The sequence below is a fragment of the Podarcis bocagei genome (assembly GCF_964188305.1).
Source record: "Podarcis bocagei genome assembly, chromosome: 1".
Lineage (NCBI taxonomy): Eukaryota > Metazoa > Chordata > Lepidosauria > Squamata > Lacertidae > Podarcis > Podarcis bocagei.
Window position 1 is genome coordinate 84,858,794 of NC_138125.1, and position 24,562 is coordinate 84,883,355.

The 24,562-nt window shown below is 49.1% G+C and overlaps 1 protein-coding gene and 1 long non-coding RNA gene across 12 annotated transcripts in view; one reads left to right on the top strand and one right to left on the bottom strand.

The window, feature by feature from the left end:
- CTNND1 (catenin delta 1) overlaps positions 1–24,562 on the bottom strand; it is a 62,447-nt gene that overhangs the window by 9,169 nt on the left and 28,716 nt on the right. For 5 of the 10 annotated variants that reach the window (XM_081170779.1, XM_081170776.1, XM_081170772.1 and 2 more), the window contains exons 2-11: positions 22,836–22,949; positions 20,057–20,367; positions 17,784–17,855; positions 17,148–17,306; positions 15,692–16,224; positions 3,703–4,166; positions 3,425–3,608; positions 2,523–2,640; positions 1,478–1,631; positions 1,099–1,116 (exon numbers count right to left, since the gene is read on the bottom strand). In XM_081170779.1, the coding sequence (XP_081026905.1) occupies positions 1,099–1,116; positions 1,478–1,631; positions 2,523–2,640; positions 3,425–3,608; positions 3,703–4,166; positions 15,692–16,224; positions 17,148–17,306; positions 17,784–17,855; positions 20,057–20,251 (1,897 nt within the window). In that variant the 5' untranslated portion in view covers positions 20,252–20,367; positions 22,836–22,949. The remainder of the gene's footprint in view (positions 1–1,098; positions 1,117–1,477; positions 1,632–2,522; positions 2,641–3,424; positions 3,609–3,702; positions 4,167–15,691; positions 16,225–17,147; positions 17,307–17,783; positions 17,856–20,056; positions 20,368–22,835; positions 22,950–24,562) is intronic. The other 5 variants (XM_081170780.1, XM_081170773.1, XM_081170781.1 and 2 more) reach the window with 3 other exon arrangements.
- On the top strand, positions 4,180–18,530 carry LOC308573905. Of its 2 annotated transcripts, none has more exons than XR_014002213.1 (3): positions 4,180–4,837; positions 11,813–11,934; positions 18,085–18,530. It is a non-coding gene; the product is annotated as an uncharacterized lncRNA (long non-coding RNA). The 2 variants fall into 2 exon arrangements; XR_014002214.1 differs by lacking the exon at positions 4,180–4,837 and adding an exon at positions 8,901–9,997.

Below are 24,562 nucleotides of genomic sequence, written 5' to 3' on the forward strand. Positions count from 1 at the left end.
AGCAAAACAGGCCTGACTTCTTGCTGTTCCGCACTAACCACGCCACACCGGCATTGAGATTGTGGCTGGTGCTCTCCTGCCTCAGGCAGCTGTTGCACCACACGCCCTGCTCTGGCACTTTCACCACCCGCACCCAGGAAACATGCAGCATGCAAGTCAATGCAATGTCTTTGGTTAGGATCCAAAAGGGAGGTTTCCTTGGGAGGCAATGCAAACTGAGCATAATAATGCACAGCTGGCGTTCTCCCAATCTGCACCATCTACTCTGTTCAAGAGCCGTGTTTTTTTCAAGTTAACTATTGCAGGGTGGGGGAGGAGTGAATGTCGCAAAGACCAGGAGTGGCACAAGTAAGCAGGAAAGGGAAACAAGCACAGCAGGAAACAGAGAATTAAGGAAAGGGCTCCTCTCGCTGCAGAAGTCAGGCACAACGACAAGGAGGTTACTTAGCTGTTTTTTCCATGGGCATTATTATCTCTCCCCACCCTCTGACATCTCATGATTTCATGTCTCAAAGAGAAAAGGTCAGTTCACACAGAGAGATTACACTCAGCTGAGAATTACAGCCAAGAGGCAGCTTTCTGACAGGCACCCATGTACAATACATGCATCTCCAAACATGCTTTGCCACATTCACATTTTGCGCTTGCATCTGAAAAGGTGTGGCGCAGGGGAGACCAGCCTGTGAGTCTCTAGAAGTTGCTGGACCCCTGGTTCCCACCATTCTTGACTACTGGGCTATGCCGGTTGGGCCTGACAGGACCCGGTAAACCAGAAATAGCTGGATGCCTACAAGATTCCCCATCACAGGCAGCTTTGATACTAGTCCTCTCTGCAGCCGGTGCTCCTTGTCTTGAAGGGAGTTCTTAAGTGCGACCCCAGCAGAATGCAAGACTATGAACTCAGCATTGTCTACCAAGCAAGGGCAACGTATTGTTCAAGTACAGAACAGTACTGTGTGCTTGTGCTACTGGTCAGGCGTGGCCACAGCGACGAGGAGGGCAGAGGAAAGCTTTGGAAGAAGCTTGCGAAGTCACATGTTTTATAGAAACAAGCATGTCCCACCCCCGGCCGCCCCCTGGGAGAAAAGCTCAACTCACCTCTCGAGAACCACTCGTCTTTGGGCGGAGGAGGAGGAGAGGGGAGAAGGGAGGCAAGAGAGTAGAGATGCCAGCAGGATTCACAGGCCATTTGGAAGGAAAGCAAAAGAGAAGGGGAAAGAGGCCACAAATTAGTCGAAAACCCCCATCCATCACCTTGATTGACACACCAAAAAGACCAGTCATCAGGCCTTGAGAGACAAAAGAGCAGGAGAGCCAGGAAACGTTACTGCAGCTATAGAACGCTTCAGTGGAAAAGCAGCAGCTTGTCCTTACGAGGCCAAGGACAACTTAAGCAGCACTCAGAAACATCTCTCCCTGCCGTCCTCCAGCCCGACCCCGTCTATGCAAGGCTGGGCAGGGAACAAGGCAATCCTACCTTTGCCCTTTTTGGCACCAAAGCAGCTGGCTGCATGGGGACCGGTGTTGTTGGCCGCATTGAGGGGCACTTCCTGGTAACGCTCTGCGTGGGGGATCTCACGGTGCACCTGGTAGGACAGGTTCCTCAGGAGGCAAACGCAGTTCTCCACAAGCTGGCAAAAGACAGACAATTCCTCAAGATGGGCATCAAAGTCACAGAAATGCAAGAGTTTGGGAGTTGCGTGCACAAGAATAAGCAAGTATAAGACCTTGGGACAAGAATTGGGGGGGGGGCATCTGACAGCAGCAACACATTCAGGCTGTGAGCAGGAGCCAATATGCCCTCACCTCACTGGTGGGCACTGATAGCAAGCCCTATCAAGATTAGATGCACCAAGGTGTTGCCCATTGGGAACTGCCTAGTGCAACTGAGGGGGGCCACCACCTGTGAGCCCGAAATTGTCCATTTGCAGGTGTTGTCTGAATCCAAGCTGTGCCTGCAAACAGGCTTCAAAGGGGCTTCCTGTAATCGCCAGCCAGCTGCTTACAACAATCCACTGGAGCTTTGTCAAAGTCGGCTTGCTGGGTGATGGTGCAGGATTAATGATCTGGCCCACCAGCTGATCCAGCTCCCCATCCTGATGTAAAAGGCATCAGCTGGGGGGAGGTGGGGAGAGACAAGCTGCCTTAGTGCATCTGTGAAACAACCCAGAGACCCAAGTGGAATACCACTTTGTGAAGTGGAAGTTCCCTACAAAAGGGCAGGCGGGGCAAACATTATGCCCAACGTTACAAGGATGGATCTGGGGTGGGGAAGAGAAAATGGATACATCTACGTGCTTTATTGGGAATCTCCTCTTTACAAAATGGGAGAAATGTTCCTGGTATGGGTGAAAATTAAAGACTCTCCGACTCAGGCACCTAGATGCCGCTCTCAGAAAAGGGGGAAATCAGAAGACAGGCAAACACAGCACATTGCATTTGGTGCAGAAGAATCTCTCCCTACCGCCAAGAAGGGCAAGTGGCAACTAGAATAGGGCTACCTCCTCCCACACTCCCATTACCTTGCTGTCTAAATCTTTCTGGCCAATCTCTGCTTGGACAATGTAGATGAGGGCATCCACTAGCCCATCACACTCCCGCAACTTTCGGCGGGCTTCACTCCTCTCCGAGCTGACATTTCTACAAAGAGAGAAAAAGAAACGTTAGAAAGATGGAGACACTATCAGGTAGTGACTGTTAAAGCCTGTCTGCTTTCCTGTGCTTAAATTTAGGCCACATTTTCACTCTCAAGTCTGTGCTGGGTTTGTGGGTGGAGATTTCAAGCCCCTGGCTTGAAATCTGGGAACCTTCAGACATCATGGCAGAAGCCTTTTCCAGCCTTTTCCTCATACAACCTGCTACACAGTCCTAGTCAGGCTAATTGTAAACCTCATGGGCTATCTATTTCAGCTCCAACACTGCCTGTCACCCAATTTTCTGCTGCTGCAAAACACACACACACACACCAGCCAGGAAGACCAGCAACTTCATCTTGTTCCTTCTGTGTGGCCCATCTCTTAGCCCAGCCAGGATTAGGGGACAGACACCAGAGTACATTGCTCCGATGACCTGCAGTCAGGAATTCAACATTAAGGCAAAGCAGGAGTTCTATGGTCTTCTCAAGTTATAGCATCTCCAGTTTATTAGAAGGCACCAGTCTCAGCTCCAAGAGTCCAGTCTAAATGGTTCATCTCACTTCTACCAAAGCCTCCTCCCAATAAGCTGGCAAACATTAGGCTTGCCTTACGTCTGCTAAGAACAGGGCCTTTTGTGTGGTAGCACCCAACTTTTGGAATGTGCTCGCCGTGAACATCAGCCAGGCACCTACAGCAGGGTCACTCAGGTGTCTGCTTAAAGTTCATATGCAGATCAAGCACACAGAGCACGCAGGTGTGCCTGGAGGTGCAGGGCAGCCCCAGCTTACCTAAGGCAGCCAATGGTGTTGGTGAGCACCGACTCCCACTCTATGTGGCGGGGTTTCGAGTCCTCGCTGGGCTCCCTCTCCCATCCAGAGTGTGGGATGATGACCTCATCCGTGAGGGCATGTAAGGCATTGTCCACAATGGCCATTTTTATCGAGTCGTGAGAGGACAGGTTCCAGAGTGTTCCTGCGCCAAGAGAAAGCATTTGCCTGGTCAAGGAGTGCCTGGAAGAGCTCCGATGCCTCTGCCTCCACCTTCCCTCCCAAGGCCCAGAAATTACCTGTGATGACCTCGGTGAGGTCCATGTCACGCGCCTTCCTTAGCAGCCGCACCAGAGCAGGGACACCGTCGCAGTTCTTGATGGCGATCTTGTTGTCCTGGTCCCGGCCGTAGGAGATGTTCTTCAGGGCCCCGCATGCCCCGTAGTGCACCTCCTTCTTGGGGTGGTCCAGCAGCTCCACCAGCACCGGAATGCCCTTCATCTTGCGCACCTCCGTCTTCACCTTGTCGTTGCGGTAGCACAGGTGCTGCAGGTAGGCCGCGGCGTTGGACTTCACCGCATCCAGGCGGAAGCCCAGCATGGCGATCACCTCGGGGAGCTCAGGCTGGCGCCAGTTGGGCGGGGGCGGGCCCCCTTTCTGCAGGCTATCCATGCTGGCTAGGCTGCCCCTCTCGTGCTGGGCCAGGGGGGCCCAGTAGTACTGGTCTCTAGCCAAATCATCCACCAACATGTCCTCGTAACTCCTGCAAAGGAGGGAGGAAGAGAAGCAAGTTACTTTCAGGATTCGTCAGTCATCCAAAGCAGCTGCACTACCACAAACAGGAACCAGGCTGGTCTGCCTATCTACAGAAGAGATCTGCGGGACAAGGATTAAGAAGGGGTTCCACCATCACCAACCACCTGTTTAAATTTCTTGGTAGGATAAGGTTACACAGCGACCCAGTCGTGGCATATCATCCCCACTGCTGCCATGCTAAAAGCTGAAAGTGTGGCTCACAAAGCTGTGCCCAAACAGCCAATCCTCTAGCAAAGCCTTTCTCAACCAGTGGATCCCCAGATGTTGTTGAACTACAATTCCCATCACCCCTAGCTAGCAAGGCCAGAGCTCAGGGATGATGGGAGTTGTAGTCCAACAACATCTGGAGACCCACAGGTTGAGAACCGCTGCCAGGAACAGGTGGTAGCAGAACTTCCTAGTATAACCAAGTAAGAAGGCCCCCTTTCCCTGCATCACCTTGACTTTCTTTTCTTGCTCAAGTTTTCAGATACGTAGGCGACCACAAGCTCTCAGGGTCAAGCACCCAAGTGCCTCTAATTTGTCTTGAAATTAGAAGCAGACAATAACAATGAAAGCAGCTTACACCAGTGGCTTAAGCTGGGCCCAGGAAGAAATGGTTGTAGTTCTTAAAGAGGGGTGAGCAAGTTCCCCGGTAGTTTTGTCACTGGGGATTTTTCCAGCGCCTTTCGCCTCCTTTAAGATATAGACACTTCTCGTATGTTACTGCAGCCTGGCCACCAGAGGGCAACTTGGCACCATCTGTGTCAAACTGCAGGCATTGCATTTTGTAGGTCATCCAACCTGCTCCTGCCCCAAACACACCCAAGATTCAGAAGAAGACTTCCAGTGCTTTATTCAGCCAGGCCTTCCGCTTTGCAATACTTCCAGTGTGCAGTAATTAAGCCAGGCAGACACTCCCGTTAGATTAGATGGTGAGATTTCAAGGACACCAAATTATGACATGGCACAACTGAGCTACCACACACCCAAGCTGAACACACTCAAGATCTGCTTAGGAGCAAATGACTGCAAATGCCTCTGGAGGTCTCACATTTCATGCAGGGTGCTGGCTTGACTCCCCAAGATCCCTTCTAAATATAAAAGCAAGACCTGCACTGCAAACTTGGCTCAGCCATGAGATTCCCAACCTGTCCCAGTCACCCCCTCTTAAGAGACACCCTGTACCCTGGAAAGTGTGACTGAAGCAATAGAAGGTGGGAGGGAGGAGAGAGAGAAATGTGGCCAGGTGAAGGTGGGGAAGGGATGAGAGAGTGGTAGAAAAGGCCTCAGGACTGCTTTTAACATCCTCAAGGAAAGCAGAAGTCCCTTTCATCATGGTGCTACAAGGACAAAATGGTTACAGGGGTCTGTAGCATCAAGATACCTTTTTTCACAAACTATTCACATGGCATGAATGGATGCAAGGTCTGCAACATGCAGGAAAACAGATGCTTCCACTGCCTTAAAGGAACAGAATCCTTGGCTCCTCATGGAAATGTAGTCCCTCTAACACTTGGTTTTCCTGTTAATGGATGTATTTGGGGCCTATATAACTCAGTATACAAGCACAGGAGACAGGACAGGATTCGATACCAAGAGCACTTCAGCTGTTGCAATAATAATTTAAAAAGCTTTCAGGTCCTCACAGCCATGGAAGGAGCTTAAACAGTGTCCAAGAAAGGTTTTTAGGTAAAGATGGAGATGGCCAAGGATCCCCCAACCCTGAGATCAGCCTCACATGTTGATGTTCCTGGTGGCTCCGCATTCCTTTAAAATATTCTTACTGCTGGAAACAGAACTGCACAAGGAGGACCCAGGAAGTCTCACTAGGAACCAATCTCCCACTTTAGGAGCAGAGTTGTGTGTGGCTGGTTAAGCTGTGCTCCATCTCTCCATTCTGTAAAGCATGCAAAGCTTCCCCACTCCCCATTTAAAACGCAGCAACCTGGACCAGCGCCCTCAACACCAAGTCTGTGGGTGCTTATCTATATCCATATGCAATGCATAGTTCTAAAAGCAAGTAAGCCCACACTGTTGATACCCAAACCAAACGTGCACAAAGAAAGCAATGTCAAGATTACCCAACTTTACCCCTAAAAAAAAATCTATCCTGTACACCCGCACACCAAGATGATGAAGAAGAAGAATATTATTATTATTCATCTGAGACCAAACCAAAGACTTGTTTTTCTTTTGCCAAACTACCCCACTGCTTTGCAATCCGAAAGGAGACAATAAGATGTGCATCTTCGCAGACTCCTTCAGAAATGGGGTCCAGCAGAAACCCCCAGCCCACCCTGCTTTCAGGGTGTAAACACACACAGTGCATCTCCAACACCTGTCATTTGTGCCCACGCAGATGCACTGCCAAGGACGTACACCTAAGGCCTCCTCCACCCACTGTCTGGAGTGGTTTTGCACACATGAATGTTGGGCCTAATGGGAAGAGCTCTTTCCTTTGCAGCTTCCTCGCTGAATCAACTTAGGGGGAGCCCTGCTTAGTAGCAAAGCGTAGACTTCACACTAGTGGTCTGGTCCAGGACTGGGGAGCCTCTCAAGGGACAAGGAATTATATCTGCATAGTGGAGCTGTCATGCTTTACACATATACGGTCTCTCGAGATCAGGCTCTGGCGCCTGTGGTTAAGGGGGGGAAAGGAAGTGGGTAGCAGCAGCAACATTGAGAGAGATGTTTGTGCAAGACCAATTAGAGTTGGTGATGGACAACACCAGAGTAGCTGGGGAACCAGCCCAAGTCAGAGGAAGGCACTTCTTCATAACCTCAGCATACTGCCTGATCCCCATATCCAAGCCTTGGCCAGGAGTGGGATCCTGACAGAGTTTTCTCAAAGCTGGAATGGAGGAAGCAAGTGGTCCCATGGGGTGAAAGAGGCAACCGAGGAGTGTGTGGCCCCAAGGAATGTCACCTTAAATCATGGGAAGGGCAGAAAGCATAGCCTTCATTTTCATCTTCAAATATTCAAGCAGTCATTCCGGGGGGTGGAACTGCTTGTATGATCAAATTTCCATGTTTTTAAGACACAGGTGGGAAACCTGCAAAACGCATGCAGCACCTCCCACCCAAAAAAGTGGAGAGAGAAAGAGACAATAGGAAGAGAGGGAGAGGGGGAGAGAGGGAGGGAGGGAGAGAGGGGGGGGGAGAGAGAGAGAAAGCATTCTCTCCGCTGCTAGTATTCAGCTCCTAACACTACTTTCCCACCGAATAAATGTGTTCCTCTGCTCTGAAAATGTTGCTCTGCCCAGCTAATAAGAAGCCAATTCCCTAGTCATGGTTTGCTCTGATTCAAAGTTAAATGCCTGAATGAGAGTGGACAGGTTTCAAGATTCACCTGCTCTTTAAGCAGAGATGGCAATAATCCAGAAAGCAACTAGGTTTTAGTCAGCGAACAGTGCAGCTTCGGAAAGGCAGAACCCCTACTTTCATTGGCTTTAAACAGATTGGTTGCTGAAAAATTTATTTTCCTCCACTTTGTTTTAAAGTGATTTGTGATTCAACACTGTTGCTTGGGTTTTATTTTGTTGTTTCTATTATTATGTGTGCTTTTAAAAAAATCCTGTAAGCTGCCTCAGAGAACTCTGATTATTGGGTGGCCTATAAATTGCAAACACAAATTAGGGGGGACAACCCATCCCTTATCAGGCAACATGAGTTCAGATTCCATATCCATATCTGTAGCAAACATATTCTTGTCAAGCTGGCTTGTGGTTAAATGTTCTTGCTGCAGCTCATGTCACATTTTTAAAAAACACCAAGACCATAGTTGAAGTCACATTTGCAGGGCATGATGCACATATTGCAGGGCATGATGCACATATTGTGGAACTTATGTTCAAGCAAGACAAATTTGAGTTAGCCCACTTATTTAGCTGTAATGAGAGCTGAAAGGGTGACTTCTGGCTCCTTAATGCAGTGTTTCCCAAACTTTTTTGGGCAACGGCACACCTGTTTACTGAAAAAAAATCTCGCGGCACACCACCATTAAAGCCCCGCCCCGTGACGTCAGCGCGCAGCGTCACGCCGGGAGGGACGCACGAAAGTGAAAGTTTTTTCCCTCCCCCCTCAGTCCCTCGCTCGGAATTCAGCTCGTTTGGGGCATCGCTCCGGCTGCTCCCTCTCCCGCCGCGCAGGAGCGATGCCTCTCTCTGGCTCTCCCTCCGCACAGGCTGAGGGAGGGAGGGAGGTGCGCGTGTGACCCGTCTCTGCTGGGAGACCAAACCCAGCGAGGCAGAGTCGCGCGGAGGCGCCCAGGCAGCGCTGCCGGCTGCGAGGAGGAGCGCCAGGCAGCAGCAGGAGGCGCGGCCTCTCCTCGCCGCCGCCGCCCCGCCTCTCGCCGCCCGACTCGCCCGCCTCCCTCCAGGCATCTCGCGGCACACCAGCCGATGTCTCACGGCACACTCGTGTGCCGCGGAACACCGGTTGGGAAACACTGCCTTAATGCAGGCATAGGCAAACTCGGCCCTCCAGATGTTTTGGGACTACAACTCCCATCATCCCTGACCACTGGTCCTGTTAGCTAGGGATGATGGGAGTTGTAGTCCCAAAACATCTGGAGGGCTACCGAGTTTGCCTATGCCTGCCTTAATGCCTCACTTCCAATTTTTCAGCATTTTAAAGCCTGTATTCTATGAGGAAGCTGCTGTTTTTTATTTTTGTTTTAAAGTGCATTAAGCTTTTAATTTCATAGATTTTCACAAGTGATTCCTCAGGAGCTGCATGATGCCCAGTTCCAAAGCACTGATTCAGACGGGTGGTTTTCAGCGTATATTTTGTAGGAAACCCATCAAGGAAATTTGCTATGGCAAGCAATGAAGCTTCCATCTAAGGCGGGGCCTCCCATTACCTCCCTTTCTTGCATGGCCATTGTTGCATGGGGTTCATTCAACAGTGAACATTCAGAACAATAGCACAGCCTGAAAGGGCTGGCCAGTGGCCTACATAAACAGAGAAGGCACCCTAATATCCACTGAAACACAAAAGGACAGGCAAATACCAGCTCCTTATCAGACACGTCAGTGTGGAAATAAGTGCCTGAAGGAAGGAAGTTTGAAGACCACTGTGCACCAGACTGCAAGTGTCCAAGCTGCCTTCTGGAGGCAAAGCGCCGTTGACTTGGCAGTTGCTTTCCAGCTTGAAAACGTGTTCCTACAAGACAGTCGCATAGCTCTGGGTTATTTTTGAAACCACAAATACTGTTCCCTACATGCCCTAATCTCTTAGATCACAGAGCATACAAGAGACACTCGTCCAAGCTTTAACCCCTCCCTTCTCACTGCAAGGGATTCAAACTGGGGCTCTTCAAAAGGCAACACTTGGGCCTAGCAGCTGTTCTGGGAAACTTCATCAAAACCGTCATATCGTCTCAAAGCAGCAAACCAACCCGTACCGACTTTCCGTGTGAAAATACGAGAGCACAGGGTGGGGGGTGGGGGAATCAATCCTCTACAGTGGCTTACTGTCAGACCACATCACCTCCTGGTGTTTTTCGTGCATGCCTCAGAAGTTTAGCAGAATGCTCGCAAGTGGGTCTCCTGACCTTCATGGCAGATTACTGAGCTAGAGGACACTGAACATACTAAAAGGCTGTTGAGGCCTTTCTTCACAAGGGCAAGCTGCCAAGTCACAATGGTTAAAAAAAAAGTAGTAAAGTTCAGTTCCTTACTCAGAACAAGTAAAGATGTTATCTGGCTAGTTACCATCATAGGAAAGAGAATGGACAACAGACACGCACACACAGCTCAACACAGGAGGTGGCAGCACAAGGAGAGAGCTCAGTCGGTAAAGCATGAGACACTTACCATATTTTTCGCCCTATAGGACACACTTTTCCCCCTCCAAAAATGAAGGGGAAATGTGTGTGCGTCCTATGGGGCGAATGCAGGCTTTCGCTGAAGCCTGGAGAGCGAGGGGGGTCGGTGCGCACCAACCCCTCTCGCTCTCCAGGCTTCAGGAAGCTATCCGCTAGCCGTGGGAGACGCAGCTCTCAAAGTCGCGCGGCTCTCCCACGGCTAGCGGAGAGCTTGCCGGCACCCAGAAGCTTGGGGTGAGCTGAGCTCAGCACGGCCCAAGCTTCGGGCTTCGCGCAGCGCTCCACTAGCCGTGGGGCGCTTCCCCTGCCCCAGCCCCGCACCTGGGGGGGGGGGGAATAATTTTCTTTTTCTTTATTTCCCCCGCCCAAAAAAACTAGGTGCATCCTATGGGGCAAAAAATACAGTAATCTCAGGGTTGTGGGTTTGAGTCCCATGTTGGGCAAAAGATTCCTGCATTGCATGGGGTTGGACTAGATGACGGGGTATAAATAATAAATTTTATTATTATTATTATTATTATTATTATTATTATTATTATTACTACTACTACTACTACTACTACTAGTACCCTCGTAACCCCTTTCAACTCTACAATTCCATGGATTCCACAGAGCCAGTGTAGCAGAGTGGTTAGAGTACTGGACTAGAACCTAGGAGACCAGGGTTCAAATCCACAATCAGTGTTGAAGCTCAATGAACATACCTTTGCTCAGGCACTCTCTCAGACTAACCTACCTCACACGGTTGTCATGAGGATAAAGATGTGGAAAGGGAAAAAACCACCTTGAGCTTCTCGAAGGAAAGGTGGAAAAAATAATAAATAAATAGTTTATTCAACCTTTATTTGCTTGCACAAAGCACAGCAATTTCAGAACTGGCAGTCAAACTCCACGCTTGGAAATTCTACTGGAGGAGCTTTTATGCATCAATGTTAACCGTGCAGGTCACAGGTCAGAACAATACAGCACAGGAAGGAGCCGCTTTTCTATCATCATGTGAGCAAGTCACTTAATTGTTCACTCCTCTGGCTAAACTTAAGATGCCACATGCATTAGCAGCAAAAAAAACCTGAGGTTATGGGCATTTTAAGCAGTCCTGAGTTTTCAGGCATTATTTTTGTTATTGTTAAATTTGAATCCCGCCTTTCCACCAAATCATGCTCAAAACAGCATCAAAACATCCTTTTATTGCTCCTGACGAACTCATGAAACAGAAACATTTCCACGGAAAAACAAATCACTGCACCATCACCACCTGTCCAGCAAGAGCAGTCCAAACTGGGATGGGGTAGGACTGCAGCTGCTCTGAAGTAATTTGAGAATCCTCAGGAGATCCTGAATACAGATCTCCTATGCGTTCTTGGAGATCTTGTTTATCTGTTGAGAAGCCAAAACTGGATGAAGTTGTCCACTGGGCCCACGCAGCAGGTTTTGCAGAATTTCAGCCTCCCCTAACCCACCCTGCCCTGATGCGTCCTGGGCAATACATCCATTGTTAACATTCGTGAAGTCAGTCGGGCAAGAGAAGCCATCACTCTGCTCCATCAAAAACCTGCAGAGTTTAGAAGCTGTGCAGGTCAGGCAGAAGACACCACTTCTCCCCTTCTAGGCCTCAGTTCTGCAGCCAAAAGCTACCACAACCAATTAATGACAAAGTCACCTACTTCAGGGGTTAGTCAAGGTGGTCAAAATTCTTCCTCTCTGACAGCAATGTCAACCAGCAAAGGAGTATTAGACAAGATAGTCATTTTACATATCTTTAATCCATGTACTTTAATCTGCAGAATACTGTATACAGTGGAAGTGGGTGAACAGAACTGAAATTGTGCTGAGGATGAATACTCTGGGTCAACACTAAGCGAAGGACAGGCAGAGACAGAAACTGACATGAAGCAGCAGAAGACAGGTAGGAGACCACAGAAGAGGAATGGAAACTATGCCGTGGAGTTTGCGACTATTCAGCTCCATTTTGCCAAAAGCCTGAACTTTTAACAACCCTCTTTCTATTTGAATAGCTAAGATAAATTATCAACCCTGTGTCTCCACAACAAATCATGGTATTTAAGTCTGTTTGGTTGGGATGCGGGGTTTTTTCAATGGAAGCTGATATTCGCAAGATCATACTACACCAAAGCAAGGGGACAGGCCTTTACTGTGGGATCAGTGCTTCTCACACATAGAAGTTTTTCGCTGAATCCACACAATGCCGGTGTCATCAGCCTACTATAATCTGAATCTCCACCCCATTTACCCTTTCTGGGGGATTTACCCTTTCTGGGTGAAATCAATTTTTTAAAAAATGTTGCCATTGACCTATTTGTAGCCTTAAGCCCCCATCTGAAAACACCCATTTGACTGTAAACCTATGCCACCATTAGGCAAACAAGAAAAGAGAAGGTTAAGTCTGGGGTCCCCCATGCAGCACTTGCAGACATCGGAACACACAACTCTTGGTGCCCATCTGGCAACTGCAACCACTACCTACTTTGTTGTTGTTCTTGTTCCTATTTTTTTACACTTCGGCAGCAGCAGGTGCACCGGCTGGAAAGAGAACTGCCGGCCGCCAGCTGCCCCACCTCTCCCTTTCCATTTCCCAGAACACCTTTGGGTCCCATGTAAGCCCAGAGGCATTCTTCACTGGAAAGGAAGAAAAATGATGCAGCAGCAGCCTTCTTTTGAAACTTCTCAGGAGAAAAAAAGCCACTGCCAGCTAAATCTCTGAGATTGGAGAGTGGGCGGCAGATTCCTTTTTTTAGGTTGATACAAGAGGAAGCAAGCATGAATGTGTCAACTTTTTAAAAATCTGTTTGAGGGTATTTTGCCTGCTCTTTGGGTCTGTGTCTCCGAGGGGGGGTGTATGTGCATGTGTCTGCTTTATTTGTTTTGGGGGGCATATTGCCCATTATACATGTTTTAGGTTTTTTTGTTTGTGGCGGGTAAGTTCTGGCTGTTTTTCCTGTGTGAAATGATGATGATGATGATGATGATATTTATTTCTACCCCGCCCATCTGGCTGGGTTTCCCCAGCCGCTCTGGGCAGCTCCCAACAGAATATCAAAACATACGAAAAGATCAAACATTAAAAACTTCCCTAAACAGGGCTGCCTTCAGATGTCTTCTAAAAGTCAGATAGTTGTTTATTTCTTGGACATCTGATGGGAGGGTGTTCCACAGGGCGGGCGCCACAACCGAAAAGGCCCTCTGTCTGGTTCCCTGTAACCTCACTTCTCACAGTGAGGGAACCGCCAGAAGGCCCTCGGAGCTGGACCTCAGTGTCCGGGGTGAACAATGCGAGTGGAGACGCTCCTTCAGGTATACTGGGTATTTTGTGGTGACCATGACAGTTTTAGATTTCCAAATATGACCCCAGGCCACACACAAAAAACCTGGTAAGCCCTAGGTTTATCTATTTATTTAGTAAGATTTATACACCATGCAAGTATTTGAATCTTGATAGAGAGCCCTGAAGCCCCTGGCTCTACACCTGTGAACCAATCACTGCTACCTGTATGCGCAACAGAAAAATGCTGTTCATACAGTCAGGGTCTTCTTGGCAATGGAAAGCATGAACCCACAGCTGTGCAACTGCAAGGCTCATTTTCATGCTGCAGTGACAACAGGATTCACTGTCACAACGGGAAGGAATGAAGAGTACCTCATAGTACCGGCATCAGAGATGCCATCTTATTATAGTTAGGCCTTATCTAGCACCTTCGTGAGACTCCTCATACACACACTCAAGAATTCTTCACAAGAGTCCTGCAGAGCTACCGTATTTTTCGGACTATTGGACGCACCGGTCCATAGGACGCACCTAGATTTGGGGGGGAAAATAAAGGCAAAAAAAATTTATCCCCCCCCCCGCCAGGCGCGGGGCTGGGGCGGGGAAGCCCGAGCTTCCCCCTCCCCCAGAACGGGACCCAGAGCCATGCCGAAGCTGCGCGCAGCTTTGGCATCGCTCTGGGAGCTTGCGGGGCTGGGGGAGGAGGAAGCCTTCCGCCAGCCTCCAAACCATGTCGGGAGACAGCGGGATGGCGCGCTGCGCCTCTCCCGCTGTCCCCCGAGTTTGCGGGGCTGGGCCAGCCTTCTAACCAAGTCGGGGGACAGCGGGAAGGGCGCGCTGCGCCCCTGCCGCTGTCTCCCGAGTTTGCGGGGCTGGCGACGGGGAGGAGCAGGCTTCTCCCCCCGCCAGCCTTCTAACCAAGTCGGGGGACAGCGGGAATGGCGCACTGCGCCTCTCCCGCTGTCTCCCGAGTTTGCGGGGCTGGCGACGGGGAGGAGCAGGCTCCCCCCCCCCAGCCTTCTAACCAAGTCGGGGGACAGCGGGAAGGGCGCGCTGCGCCTCTCCCGCTGTCCCCCGAGCTTGTGGGGCTGGCGGTGGGGCTCTCCTGAAGCCTGGAGGTTGTGGGGCTGGTGGGGGGGAGAAGCAGGCTTGCTTCTCCCACCCCCAGCCTCCAGATCAGGTCGTGGAATAGCGGGATGGCGGAGCGCTGCCATCCCGCTATTCCCCGACCTGATCTGGAGGTTGTGGGGCTGGTGGGGGGGAGAAGCAGGCTTGCTTCTCCCACCCCCAGCCTCCAGATCAGGTCGGGGAATAGCGGGATGGCGGAGCGCTGCCATCCCGCTATTCCCCGACCTGATCTGGAGGTTGTGGGCATGGTGGGGGGGAGAAGCAGGCTTGCTTCTCCCACCCCCAGCCTCCAGATCAGGTCGTGGAATAGCGGGATGGCGGAGCGCTGCCATCCCGCTATTCCCCGACCTGATCTGGAGGTTGTGGGGATGGTGGGGGGGGGAGAAGCAGGCTTGCTTCTCCCCCCGCCAGCCTCCAGATCAGGTCGGGGAATAGCGGGGTGGCGGCTCTGCGCCTCCCCGCTGTCCCCAGCTTTTGGGTGCAGGCTGCTGCCCGCAAGCCTTGCGAGCCCGCGGGACATCCCGCCGGGCTTGCAAGACTTGGGATAGCTTCCTGAAGCCTGGAGAGCGAGAGGGGTCGGTGCGCACGGACCCCTCTCGCTCTCCAGGCTTCAGCAAAAGCCTGCATTCGCACCATAGGACGCACACACATTTCCCCTTCATTTTTGGAGGGGAAAAAGTGCGTCCTATAGTGCGAAAAATACGGTAGCTTAGTATCATCCCCACATTGAAGGTGGAGGATACTGCAGAGGAGGACTAATGGAGTGGCTTGCTTATGATCGCTTAGCACACGGCAAGAGGTAACATGTGAATGGGGACTTTTCACCCAGAAAATAGCCATCACGCTGAGCTCTCAATATACTTCCTCTTGAGGCCAAAAAGACCACAAGCTCCTTACAATTATCACCACACATTCAGTGGCACATTTTTGGAAGGTTTACTGGAAAGAACATTTTCAGCCTTTTCCCTTTTAACTGAAGGGACAAAAGCAGATGAGCAGAGTCCTCTAGAAAAATTCTGCTCATCCCTGAATCCCAAGGCCAAGTCTGTACAACTCTAAATCTCGCTTTAGAGACTGCATTGTCACTCGGAACGACAGCAGTGTCTCAAAGAGCTATGGTAAAAGCATGTCTTCACCATGTTTCTCAATAATGAGCGCATGTCCGCCCCTCCAGCGTCACTTTAACAGATTCTGTATCATGGCAGAATCATTGCCACCATCTGCCCTAGAATGCCAAGCAGAATGCTCCTACCTGAGTCTCTGGCGGGGGTCGGAGGGAGTCCCAGTCCGCCTGGCAGTACCATAGTCTGGCATGGTGCCGTAATCGAGGTCATCGTATCCCATGCTGCGCTGGTCGTCCTCCAACCCGTAAGGCTCTGGGTGGAAGCGGTTCAAGTCCATGTTGCTTCCCCCTACTCGCACCTGCGGCTGAGGCCCATAGACATCCTGCCGACTGGGGGCCCGGTAGCCGTCCATGGAGGGGCGGTAGCGCTCATCGATGCGCGTCACGCGGGACAGGCTGCCGTAGTTGTGCTCGCTGCCGTGGTAGCTGTCCTCGTACGGGCGGCCGTAGCCGTCTGGATAGTGGTAGTTTCGTGGGAGGGTAGCTGTGCCCGGCTGGCTCATGTAGGCCCCAGGGCCGCCATTGGTGTTTTTCCTGAAGTTCCTATCCATGGTCTGGATGTAGTTGTTGGGGACTGGAGAGCCATCCACAGGCAGCCCATCGGGGCCAACAGGAACTTGCTGCACTGTGCGCGTGGTCATGGTCTTCACAACCTTCTTCACCTACACAACAGTAACGGGAGCTGTTAGGCATCTGCCAGCGCCTTTGACCCCAAAGTAGTCAGTGCCAAGCTGGAATCACTGATTTCTTTGTGGTATTTCCCCATTACTTCCACATGGTCTTGCTCTTTTTACCCTCCGTGGCTCTTGTTCTGGGCCTTCTTTCTAGGCGACGGGGTAGCTAATGTGGTGCCCTCCAGATGCTGGACTACAACTCCCATCATCCTTTGCCATTAGCCATGATGTAAGCGGGAAGCTCAACACCACATGGTGGTACCTTTCATAGACCTTTGCAGGTGCTTGCAAAACTTGTGCACTGCAGGCGAGTTAAGTCCAACCCTAAATGTTTTCTTGCTGAGAGAACTGGCAGAGCTGCAGTTCTCAGAATCCTGCTTCTGGGACACTTTGGTTAAGCACAATGCAATATTGCCCATTGGTTAAGCCTGGCTAAGCTATTAGGAGCTGGTGGCAGAATCACATGCTCCCTCCTTCCTGCCCAGCTTATATCCTGCTCCTCTGTTAAAATGGTTACCTTGGTGAGTTCTGTCTGCTGTCTACATCACCACCAATAAACATGAATGGCAGTTAGGCTAGACAGGTTGAATTCATGCTCCCAGAAATGAGGGAGGGGAGCTAGTGCAATCCTGCAGGCCTCCCTCTACTGGTGAATTAAGTTGCCTTCACTGTGCCTGCATAGACTTTTGGGGATAACAAACGAAGCAGCGAAAACTACTTTAGATCACTGCATAGAGGCAGCTGCCACTAATGGAAATTTAAAACACCGCTTGTTTGGGTGTTCTAAGCCCCAGCGGTTCTTTGCTGTCGAGTGTCTGGTACACACAAGCCTAATCTCTTCCCAACCCAGCTACTAAATAAGGGGCACATTTCACAATATCAGAACCTGCAATTCTTCTCAAGCCTCTCACCGTGGTCTCTGTACGGCGAGTTTTCCCATCATCAGAGGTCTCCACCGAAATAACTGACATGGCGCCCTCGGGATCCTGCTCCATAGTGTAAGTCTCTTCCACAATCTGTCCTGGGTCTTGCATCCTGGGAATGGTGCTGTATATGAGGTGACTGTGGTCCTAAGGAGACGGAGATACAGATCAGCAGCAGCCCAATTCTGCACACTTCCCATAAGCCAGGCACAACCTGCCAAGTTCCCTTTAATACCCAGTCTCTCTCTCAGGAAGCGCATACACAAAAAGGGGTTTTTTTCTCTTTAGACATTGCTATTTAAGGCTTTTGAACCCAAGTTCCAGTTCAAACCACAGTAAATTCATGCAACAAAATAGGACGTCAACCACTGAGTGGCTTTCCATTCAACGCAAGAGTAGGAGAGAAAGTGACTCAGACTTCCTCTCCATGGGCATAACAGTTTCTCAACATTTTATGGAAGAAAAACGTAGGCCCATCCCACCCACCAAAGGCTACAGATTGGAGAACCTCAAAGAATCCAGCCCAAATTTTCACATCAGGTTAGATCCCCTTGAAAAAAGCAACAACACCTTCAGCAAATTAGTGCCACCTGCCAGAAAGAAGTTTTCAGTTCCGTTCTTTACCTGTGGTCCGTTGAGTTTCAGTTCAGAGAATTTCTGTCTCTCCAGGTCAGCATTGCCCAAGAAACGGCCGTTCTGTAAAAGAAAATAGTGGTGCATTTGTATCCAGCATCAGGGAAAATAAGGGGGCAGAGGAGTGGAAGTCACCTGTGGCAATTGAGCAAGTTCAGCCATGGTGAATTTACGGCTCACCATGAAGTGAAGAAGCTAGAAGGCTGGCCTGGCGCACTTAGCAAGTAACACAATACATATAGGTTGCACAGTGTTAGGTAGCTCCTTAAAAGAGGTTTACGCTTCCTCACAGGTGGAGAGAGAAACGGACAAGTTCTCCTGTCCATCTATGAAACCCTATGCAGGGAGAGAATGCAACATCCCAGAGAGAACTCAAAAAGACTGCATGCTGCCACAACCCAAAAGGCACCAAGAGCTCTTAACTAAGCAAGCTAACTAAAGCACATGGAAGATCACCTTGAGAAAACAGTTCAGAGACTGGGAAAAAGAGCCCATGGCCACAACAGCTCAGAAGTCTCAAGTCCCATCTCTATCCTACAAAAAAAACGAGGGTGACCCATCTCAGCAGACCTCTCCCCTCCAGAGTGAAAAGGAATTAAATGCAGGCTCTTCCAAGTAGAGCACTCAAGTTCAACACCACCTTGCAGACCCCTGCAGCTCTGTTCTTGTGTGCATCCCAAACAGTTTCCATCCCTGTTGGGGCAGAACTTCTGGACTAAACAGGACTCAAAATAGCAACCGCAAGCTTAGTAAGTATCCTTTGCCGCTGTCTACTTCCTCAACCCTACCCCTGAGGTTGAGAAGTACAAAACGCAAACAGCTAGCAGTAATCGAACAGAAAGGGAAAGGCAAGATGCGCTTGGCTTAAAAGCCTCAAAAAAAGTCATCTGGGGGTTTTCTCCACATCTACCCGAGACATTTCCTTCATGCTACTTCATCCTGGCATGTCTAAATTTGAGGGCATTTGAGGGTTGCCATTATGAGCAAGGAGAGGTTCGTTTTACTGTCTGGCTTTCAGCAGCCAGTAATTCTTTGGGTTATTGTTCCTTTCATCCACCTCATGTGTTAAGAGATCTCTTTTTGCCAGATACATGACCAGCAGCTAGGGCAAGGAAGTTTTGATTGTTCTACAGCAGCTTAAATAAAGAACTCTGGCTTATTGTTTTTTACACTAAGTTCACCATATCCAGGATGTTCTCTAGAAAGCAATACAGCAGCTAACTCCACTCCTCTGCTGGGCATCCCGTTACACAGATACGAACTCTAAATCATCAGTAATCAATACAAGCACACACCCGGCCACTTCAAGCCTAATTCTAAGCCAAACCATGGTTAACCATGAGGGAATGAGTTTGGGGGTACTCTGGGCAAAAATCACCGCTGGTTTGCTCCTGTCCTGCTGCTGTTACCCAAAGTTAAGCCATGGTTTGGTCTAGCATTACATCCAAACCACAAATTGTAGCCAAGGTTTGTTTATGACTTACCACGCATGGCTCATCTGGAGTGAGGCAAACCATGAGCCTGGTCTTGAAGGTCACAATAAGCCAAACCATTAGTACTGTGGCGGCGGCAGCAGGACTAGAAGAGATGTGAAGTGGCCGCACGTTTTGCTCCGAGTACCTGCAGGCTCACTCATCCACACTTCAGTGTGTTTGGGCTTAGTGTTATAGGTGAGCCAGACTTCTAAGTATGGTATGATATACTACTGGTCTTCAGGAGTTAAAATGGGAATAGGAAGGAGAGAATCAGAGTTGAAAGGGACCCTGGGGCTTAACTAGTCCAACCCTCTACAATGGAGGAATTACAGCCAAAGAATCCCTGGCAGATGGCCAGCCAACCTCTGCTTAGAAGCCTCCAATGAAGGAGAGTCCACCACTTTCCAAGAGGTGGACTCCTATAAAGGAGGGTCTGTCTCCCAAGGAGAAGCACTTCAGTTTCTACTTCAACATGGATGGTGGTCTTTATTTCATATGACACTAGGCTCCGTGAAAGCAAAATCTAGCCACTCACTCAACACTGGTTGCTCAACCTCTCCATGACACCACTTCCTAAACAGAGCTGTTGTGTGGGGTGAGCCACTGAACAGGCACTGGCCTGTAGACCCAGCTATGCAAAGTGCAGAATGTCATAGCCCTTGGGCCAAGTTGCCCCGCAAACCATCCCCGACAGAAGCCACACTACCAAGGCGACACTCCAGCAGGCACCACTTGAGTCCAGAAGCCGACAAGCATCCCGCTTGCCCACCTCACCTGAGGTGATTTTACCTGGTGCCGGCGGGTGAGGGTGCCGTTGGCCATGGTCTGGCTGGCATCCTGCGGGGAGACGCGGACGCGCTCCAGCTGTGCAGAGACATGGCGCCGCTCCTCCTCCAGTGCCCGCGTCAGCTTCTCAAACTGCGCCTCCTGCTCTTTGACGGAGGCAAGTATACTGGCAGTCGACTCCACTTCCGAGTCATCCATGGTTGTGAAGGCCCCGCACGGGGGGAGGGCGGGTGCAAGGCAGGGAGATGCCACGGGGTTGGAGGGAACGGACGTCACACAGAAAAGGGGGCTGGAGGGGAGAAGGGAGCCCCTCACTTCACACACAAGAGTTGGGGAGAAAGTAAGAAGAGAAAGATTTAGGTCACAGAAGAGAGAATTTGTTGCGTTGTTTAAAAAAAATCAAACTTGGGAAAAGGCCCGAGTTTTGCTTCATTTTCCCCTCCCACAAATCAACAGAGCAGGGGAAGGAGACGACAAATTTTCTCCCTCCTAGCCTCCCCAAGGCAAACAAGTGCAAAAGGAAATTCGATTCACAAGGGTGCTCTTTCAGGAGAGAAGTGGCCATGGCAAATTACGTTTCATGGCTTCTTTTCTGCAGGCTCTCCTCAAAAGTGCAGGCCAGATTCTGGGAAGGACAGGCCCAGGTTTCTGGCACCCATAGAAGTTTGAGGGACAGTTTTAATAGGAATACTCAGGATTTTAATCCGTGGCCCTATTGGGGGTGGCTACGATTTCCCCTCTAGGCTGACTATGGCCTTTTCTATACTTCCCCTGCAGTTTAGCTCACTTGCTCCCAACAAATCCCTCACGTTATGTGGACGGTGTACCCTTCTAACATGAAGCACTTGGTTGAATCCCACTCTGAGCAGGAAACAATAAGCAGGAGAAATGAGATTAGTTTGTGGGTTATTTGGAAGCTATCTGGTATATGTTGCCTTTGCAAGCTTAGCTCTGTGTGCTTTTTAATGTATAGGAGAGGGAACCCTGGCCAGGGAAGAGGAATTTGGTCTATGTATCCAGCACTAACGTTTTTCCTGTAATGCAAGACTGGTCCAAATAGCCCTGGCTTTTAAACACAGAGCAACCATTTGTTAATCCTCAGGAGTGACACTCTCAGTAGTGCCACATGCTCCCAAGATCTGTCTCATATCTACTAAGACCAGGACTTGTTCAGTGTGGCGGCACAAACCCCTTGGAATGCGCCCCCAATGAACATCAGTCAGGCACCTACGGTATTGGCATTTAGGGGCCTGCTTAAAAGCTCATCTGCTCATCCAGGCTTTCCCCTGGGAAATGATCCAATTATGTATTTGAGGTACTAAGCTGATCTTCTGGTTTGTGATGCATTTTGTATTGGTTTTTTGAATATAGTTTTACGGCTCATCTTATGCTGCCCACTGTCATGGCTTTTTTCCTTAATGTTGGCAGAATAGATTTTTTTGTAAATAAATCTTAGCGATCCCTCAATACTGCCCTATTAATCCTGAAGAGGTCGTCGCAAGAGCCGCCTCATATTTAACATGTGGCCTTTTGATATGGCTGCAATTTCCAAATTCCACTGCATCAGCACTTACAGATCTGACTGGCCTGTCTAGAGCCCAGGTCCTTGTCTCCTAAACAGGAAACTGCCTGTCAGTTATGTTCTTGTGCATTCCTGTCAGGGTGCAATAGCCTTTAATTCCTCAATGTCATGTCACAGCTGGGAACAAGAAGTTAAGTTCCATCTTCCCCAACCAGGTGCCCTCCAGATGTTTTTGGACTACAATTCCCATCAACCACAATTGTTGGCCATGCTAGTTGGGGCTAATGGCAGTTGTAGTCCAAAACATCTGGAAGGCACCAAGCTGGGGGAGGCCAAGTTTGGTTGCTTTGTGACCTACCAACACAGTGATTATATATTGGGCAGAAAGATACCAAGAGCCAGGACCAGAAAGGTGGGCAGAGAAGGATGCAACTCACTCTCATTTTTCCAAAGCTCCAGGGTTAATGGCTTCTTCAAACACATGATGGGAAACAGCGACATTCCATATAATACACCCATGTGTACATAGAATATGTCTGGCCATATGTGGTTGTCAAATGCTCATCAACAATACACATCTAGAACGTTGCTACCACCATGGAGACAGCAGAGCTCTGTCTTATCTGGTTAAATCTGCCCAAGGTATTTTGAGGACACAGCGTGCATTTCCTTGGCTGCAACATTACATATGTGAATGGCATTTAAGCAGTAAAGGGTTGGGAAGCAGTACAGCTTCTTAAAACCCTCAAACTTATTTTACAGTGAAATCTATCTCCAAAGTGCAAGATATTCCTTCAAGCCATTTCCCTCCAAGAGCTGTTTCCTTTACCACCTTTTATCAGCTGAAAACCGCAGGTGGTGGAGCTACAGCCTTTAATGTGGTTGTCAGCAATCGTTTCATGGCTAACAAGATGGGAAAGGGGAGCAAGGTGTTCTGCAAATCATATGCCACTGTGCTAGAGAACAGGGCACAGGCATAGGCCCAACAGGAATGACTTGAGACAGAATCTACTTAATAAATCCATAAAGCTGTGTTTGGCTTTTAAAGCAACCCATGCACAAAAGTGTGGTTGGAATTGGGGAGGCAGGAGGGAGTTAATGCCCACATTTGTACTCTACCTGCGGGCTTTTGATCTCCTTACCATGGGAGGAAATTCCAAAAATTTTAAATGGTCAGTTCAAGAGAAAAATAGAGCCCGCCACCCATAATGGAAGAGAACAAAAATTACATTTAAGATTGATTTTTCACACCATACACACCTGTGAAGGAAGGCCGGTCTGAACTGATTGGCTAAGGCACAGCTTGGTCTAAGTGCAGAAAATCATGGAAGAAGCAGCCCAGCCACCAACAGCAAGGAAGCAGGAGGGGAAAGGCTGCAGAGACAGCAGAAAGGGGATTCAATATATGTGTGATTTTAAAAAATAAAGGAACAAAGCACAAGAGGCATGTAAAGAAGGATCTATAATCAAACCAGTATTTATTCATTTTTTTAAAAAAACACACACTGTGCCTATTTCCACACCCCTCTAGACACTTTGGACTACAACTGCCTGGCTGGAGTTGGAAAAGACTACAATGAACCATTCCACCATTTCTCCCAAAGTGGAATTACAAGTGGTTTACAAAAGCACTTCTTAAAATAGAATGGTCACATTAACTGGTATAGAACTGCTACAATGGAGAAGAAAGCTCAGGTTTGCCCAACTGGATTACAGGGAATAAATGTGGTTTAGGAGATTTCTGGCTCACAAGATAACCTTCCAAAAGACAGCTAACAAGGCACACAGAAATTGGGAAAACACAAATAGAACTATTCTGCACACAAGTTGCCAACTCAGTGGGCCAACTAGTATTAAGATCTTGGTACTCTATGACTGACGGAAGGTAGATACAGAGCAAACAGCTTCCTCCAGCACTTAACATCCCACCTCAGGAAAGCCTTGTCCAAGCACGTCATAACTGTATATTTTTTTAAAAAAAGAAAAAAATCCCAGGGGGTGGGGAAATCAAGGTAGGGACGGCGTGCTTGGACTAGTCTGGCCTCCAAGACAGATCTCGCCTCAACCCACTTTCCCACGGTGCTGGTGACACACAACACCAGGCCCTATAAATGATTTACATACAAGGCCATGGGCACTGACAATCTGAGGCAGGGGGGATCTCTTTGGAGAGATTCATAATAGTGCAAAGAAAAGCAGCACAATCCCATGACCATTATCTGGAAGACACAAACTGTATTTTGCAGTCATCCAACAGCTCCACTCACATCTTTGCCCAAGTCTTTCTTGCCCACTAAACAGTCCTATGCGCAAGCCCCAATGTGAAATTAAAACCCAAAAAAGCACTGTTGCTCCATTAACTGGATGCTACAATTAAGCAGGCAGGCAAGAGATGCACCTCATTAGTCATTTACTGGTAGCATCCAGAAAAAGTAGCCTTTCTAGAAGACCATCAGTTACGGAAATGTGGTTTGCGAGAACATGAGGAATAACAAGTTTGTGGAATCGCCATTAGATTAATTCAGCCTTAAATGTTTTGTGCTGAATGGCTACAGTTCCTGAATATGCAGTTGTTATGCTTTCAGAAGAAATTTAGATGTAAACTTGTGTCACAACACTCTGGGCTACAACAAGAGGACACACCACTTCTCACTGAGTCATATTTTTAGTCACATGTTAGGAATTGCTTATTTGACAACTGAACTTTTTTCACTTCGGTTCAGACATCTTGGCACCAGTTGGACTTTGACCCAGAGGAGATTGTTAGTTTGCTTTAAACAGTTTAGTGCTTTGCCATCCCATGGCCTCCACCCTATAATCTTTCTCTGCAGTTCCGCAGCAAGGATGCACCCAAGGCCTGGAAGAGTCCAAGAAACACTCCCGTTTTTTCTTTCTAGGGCTGCTGTCGAAAATCTTCTGGCAATGGCTATAGTAAAATATGCATGGATGTATGATATGTAAAATGAACCATGAAAAGAGAAGACGGG